The sequence below is a fragment of the Lissotriton vulgaris genome, chromosome 2_1 (assembly GCF_964263255.1).
Source record: "Lissotriton vulgaris chromosome 2_1, aLisVul1.2, whole genome shotgun sequence".
Lineage (NCBI taxonomy): Eukaryota > Metazoa > Chordata > Amphibia > Caudata > Salamandridae > Lissotriton > Lissotriton vulgaris.
In genome coordinates, this window is record NC_141687.1 from 1190706670 (window position 1) to 1190719884 (window position 13215).

The 13215-nt window shown below is 44.1% G+C and overlaps 1 protein-coding gene across 2 annotated transcripts in view; it reads right to left on the reverse strand.

Moving 5' to 3' along the window:
- The window catches only part of PRDM10 (PR/SET domain 10), a 1138198-nt gene that overhangs the window by 740409 nt on the left and 384574 nt on the right, over positions 1 to 13215 (reverse strand). For both annotated transcript variants that reach the window (XM_086956905.1, XM_086956904.1), the window contains exons 10-11: positions 5306 to 5423; positions 1098 to 1227 (exon numbers count right to left, since the gene is read on the reverse strand). In XM_086956905.1, coding sequence (XP_086813031.1) covers positions 1098 to 1227; positions 5306 to 5423 — 248 coding nt within the window. The remainder of the gene's footprint in view (positions 1 to 1097; positions 1228 to 5305; positions 5424 to 13215) is intronic.

Genomic DNA, 13215 nt, shown 5'->3' on the forward strand with positions numbered 1-13215 from the left:
AGAAGGTATTATCTTGCCCCCTGCAAAGCCCACCTCGCAGCTCCCTCTTTCAAGCAGAGTCTAGCATCTTTGGATGCGGAGGATCAGGAGTCCTTAGTGTAGCGGGTTTTTTAATGAGAAGCTCTGGAGTCATCACCCAATCAAATGGTGCCATATAGTTCAGGATAACGAAGCAGTAAGTAGAAGCAGGTAGGAGAATGAGGGTACAGTCAACAACAGGAACTGTGTTATTAGAGGAATTGGTGGTTTAACTTTCAGCATGTGTGCTTAATATACCCCCATTCCTAAAGGACTTATATCCCCACTCCTTGCACTGGTAGCACAGCCTCACAGAAGGGGAGCGGCACCATCTGCCTGATTCTCTTCTGCCCAGGCAAGCAGAGGATAAGGCCTAGTTATTCATGATGGCTACACAGCAACAGCACATACTTCATCATATTCAACTACCCGGCTGTTTGGCACTCAGGGTCTGAGCAAAGGCCTCCCACTTTTTCCCTGTGCCACTCTATGTCATGACCAACCATGCCTTTGTCTTCAGGTCTGGGCATGTGCATGGTCGTCACGGTTCTGTGCCTCAAGCACAGGGTAAATAACCATGCTGGAGCAAAACGTGCACAGCTATACTGCAGCTCCTACGTTCAAGCCGGCCCCAGCAGCCTCAGATGCCAGGATCAGAGAGGACCTCTGTATCAGGGTTTTGCAATGAGGATCTCTGGAATTGTCAGACCATCAAGTAGCACAGGGTCATTCAGTATCGCACAGGGTAGCAAGAAATGTCAGCTAGAAGCCTCAGAGTACAACAAGCACCACGAAAATTAACAGATTATTAAGTGCACTGGAGAACCTGAATTTCATCATATTTATTCAATACATCGGTCAGCCGGGACTCCTCCTGTAGCAGTTATTATGTGTTAGAAAAACTTACCTGTTGTGTGAGAGAGAAGCCTGACTGATGTTGCCTTTGTTTTTTTCTGTTCAGTGCACATTTATCCTTGGCTACATCAAAGCAAATGATCTGTTTAACATGTAAGCAGGAAATTAGGCTAATCTGTTCACTTTAATGATGTGTCTGTTTTGGTGCCGTCCTTCATAAATACCTGTGCTCCCCCAAGGGATTTGTCTCCATTTTCATTAGTCAATTCTAGACGCATAAATTTTGGTGGACGTCCTGGTCGACGTCCAGGCCCAAAGCGCCTCTTCGCTCTTCCTCGACCTCGGCCCCTCGGTCTGCAGAACACAATATGCACAACGTTAGTTTTTCTCATCCATTTAAATCTGGCATAAGACTAAATTGCAAGGTTTTTTGCCTCAGAATTGATAAGCTGCCACACAAACGACAAAAAACAAGATACAAAACATGTGATAATCAAGCCAATCAGTTGCATACGATATGCATTCTGATTTCCAAAGCTGGATCTCTCTGTCCCATTTTAAATACAAGAAAAATAAAACCTAGTTTTCATGTTTTTAAAATCGTCAAAATGTAAGACATTAAACATATTTGATATAGCAATATGTCATGGTTTCCGTCCAATGCCAATTCAATATTTGGCTGGCATTTGTATGGAGAAAAGACTGGCTTAGCCTTTAGGGCCCAACATAATTAAACAAGCATATTCATGCACTCATAAGGAAAATGCTACTTACCAGTATGCATCTGTTCTTGGCATGTAGGGCTGCTTACATTCATATCTTAGCATAGATCGCCGCATAGTGTTAGTAGAGGAATTGGTGGTTTACCTTTCAGCATGTGTGCTTAATATACCCCCATTCTTAAAGGACTTATAGCACCACTCCTTGCACTAGTAGCACAGCCTCACAAAAGGCGAGCGGCACCATCTGCCTGATTCTCTTCTGCCCAGGCCAGGATGCCCGGATGTTTGCACCTTGTTGTCTTGGAAGAGTCTTCGAAGTATCACGAGATAGGGGACTCCTCCCCTGGACTACAGTGCGCATGGGCATCTTCTCCATCTTCAGATTTTTTTTCGCCATTGTGGCAAAGATGGAGTATAGGAAAGTAAGAGATGACCATGTAAATGTATGTAAAGAAGATAATTCTGCAGCTGTGACAGGCACCGGGGAGGAGGGTGGGCGATATGAATGTCAGCAGCCCTACATGCCAAGAACAGATGCATACTGGTAAGTAGCATTTTCGTTCGAGGCATGTGGGCTGCTGAATTCATATCTAAGCATAGACTCTATAGCAGTTTCTCCTCTAGCGGTGGTCGCCTGTACCAGCTAAAGTGGTTTGAAAAAGAGTTTTAAGGACAGCCTGGCCCACAGCCGCTTGTTGCTTAGTTTGCACGTCAACACAGTAATGTTTAGTGAAAGTGTGTATGGTAGACCATGTAGCTGCCCTACATATGTCTTCTAGGGGAATATTTCCTAGAAAAGCCATGGATGCCCCCATTTTGCGAGTTGAGTGGGCTTTTTGGGGAACTGTTAAAGTGCGTTTTGCCTTTTGATAGCATATTTGAATGCATTTAACTACTGATCTGGCTATTCCTGTCTTAGAAATGGGATTACCCTGATGTTGTGAGTCAGATCGCTAGGTTCATCTGATTGGGATCATCGGAGTCCGACTGGTCTTCCACTGTGACTAGTTCTAGGTCGGAGTCCGCTGCCTGTGGGTGTTCATGTACGATGTCGAAGATGTTTTCCGTTTCAGGTGCCTGTCGCTGCATCTCTTGTCGAGCAGCTCTTCGGTTCCGGATAGTTTTCTTCGACCGGAACTGAGCACAAGCTGGACAGTTTTCTTCGTTGTGCTCCGGAGATAGGCACCTGTTGCATACTGTATGCTTGTCGCTATGAGGAAACTTAGATCGACAATGTGGGCATCTTTTGAACGGGGTTCTTTCCATCGGCAGGAGGCCCACGTGGCGTCGAAAAGGCCCAGCGGCCCGCGTCGACTGCCAGAGAAAGATGGAATGAGTTGTCAAGTCGAGGGATAGCGAGCGGAAACAACACCGTCGAAAGTATAAAGTTTTTGGCTTTAGAAAGTTGGAAAACTTCAGTCCCGAAGTTGGAGTTGTCAAAGTGCATCCGAATCCAATGGCGGAGAAAAACAATCTGAAGATGGAGAAGATGCCCATGCGCACTGTAGTCCAGGGGAGGAGTCACCTATCTCGTGATACTTCGAAGACTCTTCCAAGACAACAAGGGGAAAAAATCCGGACCCAACACTAGGCGGCGATCTATGCTAAGATATGAATTCAGCAGCCCACATGCCTCGAACAAAATAATTCAGAAAAATATCTCTTTCTAGTTTTTAAGAGTTTTAGAACTAAGAGTTAGAGCTGTGTATGGGGACTGTAGGAAGCTGGCTCTGTACATACTATACCAAAGTGAGGTATAGTGTGCGCAGAGTCCAGTGGAACCCCAAAAGAAGGCAGAGGTAAAGTGTAGCCATTATGGTGCTGTGGAATTCGTAATGACAAGCTCCCAGCACCATATACTTTTAATGGCAGCACTGCACTTACAATGTATAAGAATGGACTTAGACACTGTAGGGGTACAGGGCTCATGCATCTGTTCCGTCACCACTTGTATAGTGCACCCAGCTAGAGGGGTGGCTGACCTATGCCAGGACAATGGGTTGTAGGCATGGCACATAGGGATGTGTACCATGACGACCCTTCACTTTGTTCTGCACCAACACATGCAGCCTGCAAAGGCAGTGTGTGTGTGTAAAGGTACAGGGCCTCTAAGGGTGGTACAATAAGTGTTGCAGCCCTTAGAGGTCTTCCCGGCTCACAGTGCCCTGGGTGCCCGTGGTACCATTTACCAAGGAGCTGACTTGTGGCTAGAGATGCCAATTGGGTTAGTTTTGGGGAAAGAACACAGGCCCTGGGAACCTGATTGGTAGGGACCCAGGGCACATCAAGACCAAATGCATCAGTAGTCAAGCAAAAAGTGGAGGGTTACTGCAACAGAAACCCACTTTCCTACACGGACCCAATTGAGTACAGTTTTATTACCTTGAAATCAGCAATGATTACCAGACAAACTGGTGTTTAGGACCACGATGGCCTTTTTGCAAAAGTTGTGACTCCTTTTCACATTTCACAATCCATCACCCTCCCAAAATTCTCTACTCCAACTTGCCGCTTAAAAACGGCTGGACCCCAAGTGAGCTTTAAGCTTCTACATCAATCGTACCTAAGAACACTGAATGGACGATCAGCTTTTTGTGAGGTCCAAAGGAAAGGGCATTTTGCCCATTCAGTTTTGTTGGACATTATGGTCTGAGTTCACGCCACAAACCCTCTACCTTTGAGAGGTACTGCTTTGTCGTCTATTAGAAAGGTGAGGAATCTTAGGTTAGAAGTATCCATCAGAAGAACAAGTTAGTTACCTTTGGTAATGCTCTTTCTGGTGGATAGTCTATCTAACCACAGATTCCTCACTGCCTTACCACCTCGCCGTTCTTTTACCATCTAAAAAGGTCCTAGTACCGACAACTATTTTGTGCTCCACATCCAAGGGTATGGAAAGAGTCAATCAAGAAACTGGCATAGGCGAGCTGGGGCGGCGCTTATATCTGGCTCCGCTCCATCACTTGCGGGGCGAAATGAGGCCAACGTGGAACCGTACAGTGCCACCTAGTGGAACACAGGAGCATGGCTGTAAAACGTCCAGATCCAGTCTGGCACATAGGGAATATTCTAAAGTTGAGGAATATGCGGTAGAAGTATCTGCTAGAAAAGCATCTATTTGAGCACATCTTAAGATAACTAGCTGTGAAAAGTCTTAATTAAGCTTTCATCTTTAAAGAGGCCATCCAGAGAATAACACCACGATAGATCTCAAAACCATAGATGACAAAAATCTAATGAAAGAACTTTCTAAAATACCTACTATTACTGACTGTTAGAGATGCAGGATGTTTTTTCTCTGTATCTGATATCCCGTTTAAGAAATCTGTCAATGAAATGAAGAGTATAGAGAACCCCAACTCTGAGCACTTGGCTGAAAAACCACAAAGCAGTTTTAAATGTTTCACCATTTAGTGGAAAAGGAGGCAGTATGCTGGGTATGCAGAGAAATCACAGATAGGGACTTGACTGCATGTTCTGAAGAATTCCTAGGCACAGTACTAGTCTAGCATTTTTCAGTTTAGTAGCTTCATAACCAAATCCCAACAATAGTTGGCCCCACCACGCACTTCATAGACATAAACTTCATATACAAGCCAACATAATTGAAACAGGAATAATAAACAGAAGAAACTCGGAAGCAGGTACAAATGTTAGAACCGTGTCACTTGACCTATCTGCTCAAGCAGTTACATAAGAAACGTAAGTACCTGCTGAAGAATTCAATTTTTTCATCATGACTGTTAAGGTGCTGCTGGAGTTGCTCTGAGCTCATGAAGCGACGATTACATTCATAACAGGGCCAGTTTTTCTCTTGCTCCCGGAGAACTGCAAGAAAGAGAAGTGGGATATGCTTGAGAATTTGCAGTTGTGGTCATGATTTGAGGGAGGGTTCTATGGTGTTGACAGCCATGCAATGATTGATAGTGTGTGGTCAATGTAGGCATACTCTGTACAAGGGACTTCAGTGAAAGTAATAAAGCTGTGGCTGGTCACGGAAGCCCCAATCCCCACACCCTCAAAAACATCTTATTAGCATCATAGTTAACTGTTGCCCTTCCTCACTTGTAGGTTCTCCAAGTTTTCCTATTTTCCTGCCAATACGGTCAGTATTTAAAAAGACGGGCCCCCATCCTTGCTTACTGTTCCTTTCTAAAACCACATAAAATTACTGAAATGACACATCTTCATGTTTGCCCTGTACAGGGAAAAGGAACACTCAATCCAACCGCATGTATACATTAGAAAAAACACAACTCAAAAGCAACTAATAGACTGTGATCGTGACTAAAGAAACAGGGTTTATATTAGTCAGAAAGTACCAGAGTGAGGGCAAAGCGCATTTATTGTACCAAGCCATTAGAAATGTAAATAAATACCATTGAGAACTAGATGTAAAGATGCACATAGAGACTCTACAAGTCTGGGAACATATGAAAGAAAAAATATAGATTTAGAATGTATTTGTTTTATTTAATAGTTTTTTTTTTGCACTACTTCACTAAATGGTATAAGTGCGCTTGACATATACCATTAGTCACAAGAAAACATATTTGAACAAACATTAGCAAGATGAATACTTTGAAAAACAGTACGGTAGGGGCGTGGCTTGGCATCCGAGTAAGATTGCGGCTCGTTTTGAACTTCCCCGAGTCCTCCACACCGTGCTGCTACAAAATGACCTAAGGAGACCTGCCTGGCCCAGATTGCCTACCTACGTTCAATGCTGGTCTTCCTCATCCCAGAGGCAGCTACCAACAGATGAGCACGTTCTTCTGAGACAAGCTTTTGCCCCAAGGCACCATTGTGCTGAGTCGAAATGGCGCAGCGGCCAGGGTGCCTGACTTCGGACTACGGGGTTCACGGTTCGATCCCCGGTGCCGGAGGCAGGTTAGCCCAGCACCATGTGACTCTGGACAATAGCTCGCTTAATCTTCCCAACGGCCCCCAGAACCCTGGACAATTCGGAGGTAGCTGTGCCCTTTTCAAATGCTGGTATTTCATTATTTCATTTGATATGCAAGGACTCATATCTGATGGGGGAGCTGGATGCACTGATTGACATCGGAGAGGGGGCAGATGCCCTGGAGAGAGTCCGAGACGCATCGGAGCCCGGGAATGGTTTTTGGCTTAGAGGTCTCCTGCCCGCAGGAGATGTATGGCGCGCCCAGTGAGAAGGCGGCATGTCGCTGAAATAGTGTCTCCGGACTTTGGGATCTGGAGAGCGAATTGAGTGGGCCACGCTGGAGGTGTACACCATCACCGCCCACCCAATGGAGCAGCTCCCTGCGATTCACACAGTGTTAACCGGCGTTTCCTCAGCCGCTCCCTACCATTACAGCCAATAATCATCCTGTACTAGTATGTAGGCCGGTATATGTACAGTTTTATTGCATTAAAACTTCTCTGTGGAGTACTGTACTAAGCGCAATTGTCGATCTTATGAGCATTGCTTTCTGCACCTACATAACGACTAATGAAATCGGAGTATCCAGTTCATGACCTGCATTATTCCAATTTGGGTCACTGTCTGCGACACTTGACGAACATTTTGGGCCCGCTCATCAGCTTGCCAAGAAACTAAACTCCTGGGTATAGCTCTTGTGACATAACTGGTCTGCACATCCTTTAGGCAACGGCTATGATATCAAATTAGATCTTCAGTCCAAGCTGTTGAGAGTGTTTAGCCCACACACTGACGTAAAAATGTGTTGGAAAATGGCATATTCCAAGGACCACAAGGAGAAAGAGGGTAAGGAAGGGAAAGGCAATCTTAAAATATTAAAACAGGAGCCCCTGTTTCCCAACTCCCCAATTAAATAAAAACAGGACAATTTTGCTACTCTTAAAGCTATTCTAAAAAAGCTAAACGATAAGCACAATATAGCTCAGAGTACCAAAAAGAATACTGATCTTTTAAAAGCTGAAGTTTAGGGCATTAGAAAGGACCTTAAAGACCTCCCTCTCAGGATATCAATGTGAGGGGCAGAATTGGTTTGACTGATGACCGCATCTCAGGTCAAAACAAACATCTAAGCAAAACCGATACTGTGGTAACAGAAAGAGCATTCATAAGATTTTTTGCCTCCCTCAGGATGAATACCCTTCAGTAATTGCTCTTCTTGACAACTTGCTCCTGTAAATCCTCTGAATCTCGTTTGAAAGATGCTTTGAACTGGAGTGGGCACACCGGGCACCCACCCATAAACCTAAGAATGCTATACCTCCTCATGTGTTAATCTTCAAACTACTTTGATATCAACATACTGAAATTATCCCAGCACGCATGAGGAAAATCAAGTTACATCAATGGCGAGGCACCAGATCTCCATTTCTCAAGATTTCGCTGGAGATACTGTCATCAAGAGGAAGGTTTTCTTGGCACTTAGGAAAATTCTTTCAGATCGATCGATCCAGCACGCCTTTATGGGCCCATCTACGTTCAGGAATGTCTACAAAGGTCAAATCCACATCTTTTCGGACCCGACAGAGCTGGAAACTTTCCTTGATAATATCTGTGAATCTGTATTGGTGACAGTAAATATAAGCTTGGTTGACAGTGATAATAAAGTGCTTCCCTACCGTTTGCAAACTTTGACTTGGGATCTGTCAAGAAGATGATTGTACTGTCCCCTTTGTATATTCTCATGCCTTAGAGTTTTTTGAAGTCTTGACCTATAGCACTCTCCATTGCCCAACTCACCTTCAGTCCAGCTAAAGTTGTTAATATGCTCTTTGTTGAAGAGCTAGTGTGTCCTAGCGAGACTGGTCTTTATGCATGCTGTTAGCTAATGTATTCCGTTGCTGCATTCTCTCTCATTAGTAACTTTGTTTTGGATCTATTGGGGTTTGGGATGTCATGGCTAGTCAGCCAGTTCTTATAGTACCTGTCAGGCTAAATGGGGGTGCTCTCTTGGGGACAACTAAGTTCCATTCATGCATCCTCACTCTGCTTAGCCTGTAGCCCAGATCAATAGGTACAACAGTGGATCACCATATAGTCTAACCCATTCTTGTAGAAGTTACCTAGAGTTTCTAAATTTTTTATATGGTAATTAACCACAATTTACATGTCTTACGGTGCGGTGAGAGTCGATCCGAGTGAGAGTGCACTGGTCGTTGTATGCTGGAGTGTCTGATAGGCTGTCAGTAATGTAAGATAGTTTCTTCTCCAGGCTTTACTGCTAGATCTTTGGGCTCCCACGTTCTATGGAACTGAAGTTGGGGTTCAATCTACCCTAAGTGAGGACCTTCCTATGAATAAATATGTGTGTATGAATATGTTGGTCCTTCACACAGAAAAGTGTAACTGAATCGCAGCCTACTTGCTGCTTCCGACATTATAATGTTACAAATACTCATTCAACTCCACTACCTAGCTGAATTTGGACGTAATCAGCGAGATACGAGCAGTAGTCTGTGTTCCGAATGCCCATTCACCTACTAGGTCAGGGTAATGACAAGAGGCGTTAACCCAGGTAATCTGTTGTACTGAATGCACTTGGCTGTTTAATTATCTCTGTTCCGCATATATAGGTGTGGAGGGTTCCCACTCCCTTGCGCGTGAGCCCCACTGCTCAGATCACCTCATCTCGCCTCTTTGAGGCTCTTCTTCCAGATTGTAGGGAGACTACTCAATTTTAGATTCTCAATTTTGTTCATCCCCCTCTTTTACTCTAGGACATCTCCGATTCTTTCTTGTTCAGGGCCATGTATCGCTGCAATCAGTTTTCTGGTCGATAGCTAGGTCGCAATTACACCATACACCAAATAGTACATTATGGTCTTTCAGAACAAGTTACTTACCTTAGGTAATGATATATCTGTAAGAGACATATATTAGTTATAGAGTCCTTACCTTAGAATTACTCCCAGGCGTCAGGATGGATCCAGAGAATTTTTTCTCAGTAGTACCCCTGTGCGCCAGTAGGTGGCGTTGGTCGACTCTACGTTTGTCATCGGTGTCAATATCGCCGGGATGACATTGCGTAATCTGCGTAGGCAGTGCACCTGCGTGCTGACGTCAGTTCTTTTATATAACATTCAAAAGCGCAGAGCCATTCAAGACACTGATCAATGGTGCAAAAAACTAGGGCCCGGAAAAGGGAGTCCCTTACTCTAGAAGTCAGTTCACAGAATGGGAGGGATGGGTGAGGCGGTAAGGAATCTATAACTAATATATGTCTCTTGCAGATATATTGTTACCGAAGGTAAGTAACTTGCTCATCCAAAAGAGACTATTAGCTATAGATTCCTTACCTTAGAATAGACACCCCAGCAGTACCAACCCCGGAGGTGGGTCTGCAAACTTAGTTCACACCAGAAAGTCCTGGAGAACTGAACGGCCAAAGAAGCTGTCTGTCCGGACTGGACTATCCAGGCATTAATGTTTAGTAAACTTGTGCAATGATGCCTAAATGGGTGCCTGGCACATGTCACTGAGGTGGACTCCATGTCCCAAAGCAGTAGTGGCTGTCGATGCCATGGTAGAATGGGCGCAAGGTCCTACCGGAGACTCCTTTTTTGCCAAGGAATAACAAATCTTAATGCAAAGGACGGCCTATCAAGAGATGGTCTGGTTTTGCACTGCCCAACCTTTCCTGGCGCCCACAAAGCCAACAAAGAGTTGATCGTCCACCCGAGATTGTTTTGTGCGATCTAGATAGAATGATAATGCACGTTTTGGATCCAGACGGTGGAGTCTTTCCTCCTCCTTGGAAGGATGTGGGCAGGAAGAAGGTGGGCAAAGTAATGGTCTGTCCTTTCTGGAAAGAGGTAACCACTTTGGGAGAAAAGTAGGCCTAGTCCAAAGGCAACCTTGTCTGGATGGACAGCAAGGAAAGGAGGTTTAGAAGATAGCGCCTGAAGCTCACTCACCCTACGAGCAGAGGTGATGGCAACCAGAAAAGCAGTTTTTAAAGTCAAGAGTCTGAGACGACATATATGTAGTGGCTTGAAAGGAGCGCACATAAAGAAAGTAAAGACAAGATTCAAATCCCACTGGGGCATTTTGAAAAGGAAAGGAGGAAAGAGGTGAGTAATGCCCTTAAGAAACCTATTTACAATAGGGGACGTGAAAAGAGAAGGCTGATCAGGAAGGTAAAGAATGGACGAAATGGCCGAAAGATAGTCTTTAAGTGTGCCCAGAGCAGAGCCCAGTTGGGCCAAAGACAGTATGAAGAGGAGAACCTCAGAGCGAGGGGCAGAAAGGGGATCCACAGCCTTTGCTGTGCACCATGCCACAAATTTGTTCCATCTACAGGCGTATACCCTTTTAATGGAGAGACTCCTGGCTGCCAAGATGAAATTACCGACTTCAGGAGGAAGGTCCAGAGCTGTCAACTGACACCGCTCAATCTCCATGCAAGGAGGTGGAGGCTGGACAGGTTTGGGTGGAGGACTGTCTCCGGCTGCTGTTATAGTAGATCCTCCCGAAGAGGTATAGGTGGAAAGGCATATAGAAGACCGCAATTCCACTTGCGACAAAAAGCGTAGCTGAGCGAGTGTCGCCTTAGAAATTCAGAACTGCTGACATTGTGCGCTCTCTCCGGTGGTGAAGAGATGTAACCATGGGTCTCCCCGCTGCTGAAAGAGACTTTGCACCACTTCTGAGTGAAAATGCCATTCGTGATCCATCATGCACCGGTGGCTGAGCTCGTCCACTCTGGCGTTCAGGGAGGGTAACTCTTGTACGCCTGGAATCATAGGCTAATGCCGCTGGACTCATATATAACACACAATATGGCTTCAGGAGGGGAATTGGAACAAATGAACAGTGCCTCAACTTGCCCCTGATTATGGGTAAGTACATGAAGGCCAGGAGGGGGTCAATCCACCTTGCCTCCGTGGACTTATCCAGCGCTTTTGATACAGTAAATCGGGGAAAGTTGTGGACACTAATGGAAAAAATGGGCTTTGAAGAAGCTCCTATTACATTGCTGCGCAGGTTGCATGCGCCTACCACTGCTGCCATCCGCTATGGCCCTGGGGAGAAAAGACTAGGCCCATTGTTACAACAGAGGGGGTACACCAGGTCTGCATCCTGGCCTCTTTTTTATTCTTTTTATATACAAATGGTTTGGAGTCATTTTTGTTAGAACAACAATTATCCGAAGCATAATCCCAAGCATAGGAGAAAAACCAGTTCCCTTGTTGTCATATGCTGATGACACGGTTTTGATGGCTTTAACGGCCAATAGCCTTCAAAAAGCCTTGAACACTTTTTCTGATTTTCTGTTGGCATTGGACCTAAATGTTTATTTTAGTAAATCTTTAATTATGGTATGTGGTCCCAACCAAACAAAAAATTGAACATTTGTAGTGAAGGAAAAGATCTTTGATAAAGTGCCCAACTTTACTTATTTACAGAATGTTTTTAATAACAAAATGAATTGGGACCATTTGATTGTAGCCAGGGTCCAACACACTAGTAGAATAGTAGAGGGGCTGTTCCGCTTTGCTTGCAAGCTGGGACATAAGCCAGTAGCAGAAATGATAACCCTATACAAATCAAAATGCCTGTCAGTAGCTACCTACGAGGCGGGAGTATGGGGACATCATAAAAGCAGTCAGATACAAATTCTGGAAAATAGATGTAAATAAGATTATTGATGATTATTGAGGATTCCCATCAGTTCTTCTACACCTTTTTGTCACTCTGAAGTGGGGCTGGATTTTGTGGAAGATAGAATAAACATTGCCCCATTAATTCTACGGGGAAAAGTCTGGACCTCAGAGGACTTAATATTTTCTAGGAGTATTCTGAGAGATTGTATGTACCTTGAAAAGGCTCTGGCTATCCCCTGGCTTTGTTGCGTTAAAGATACTTTTAAAAAGATTGGCTTGGGGCACTATTATGATAATCCCGATTGTATTCAACCAAACATGAAATTGATTATAAAAAACGCATATTATGCTGAATTAAGTAGGTTTAATCGGGATCGTGGAATACAAAACAGTGCAGATGGATCATTAAGCCATCCTCAATTTTACTTGTCCTTTACTAAGCATGTACAATCGCGTTTCCTCATGACCAGATTTCGTCTTTGCACGGTGCACTTTCTTGTGGCTTTTCCCAAACAGGCAAGTTGGTGTGAAAGACTGACTCCATGTCCTTGTAATAATACAACCCAACAAAGCACTATGCATTTTATGTTGTTTTGCACACTTTATGAAGACCCGAGGGCACGTTTTATTAAGCCTGTTTTGAGGGAAATCTGCCCCTGTTCTTATCAGGAGGGTTTTAATCACTTACGATTATTATCTACTGCTGCTATTTGTAGCGCTGTGCTTAACTTCTTTGAGTTGCTTTATCAATTAGGAAACGTTATGAATTGTAAAAGGAAACTAAGTTTTAAGTGATTTTACAGGTTCATATATTTTGATTTAATGTGATGGAGGTTTTTATGATGTTCTAATTTTATTAACATAGAACTTGTGCTGGGGGAGCAAGAGCCATGGAGGAGGAGATGCTTTTTAAGTTAGGCAAATTGTACCCTGTTTTAAAATGTTAAACCTTGAGTCAATACATGTACTCTGTGTCTAGTTTTTTGTATTATTTCTTTTATGAATGCTTAATTATTGTATGTATGTATGCCAAACCTTTATGATTCGAATTAAT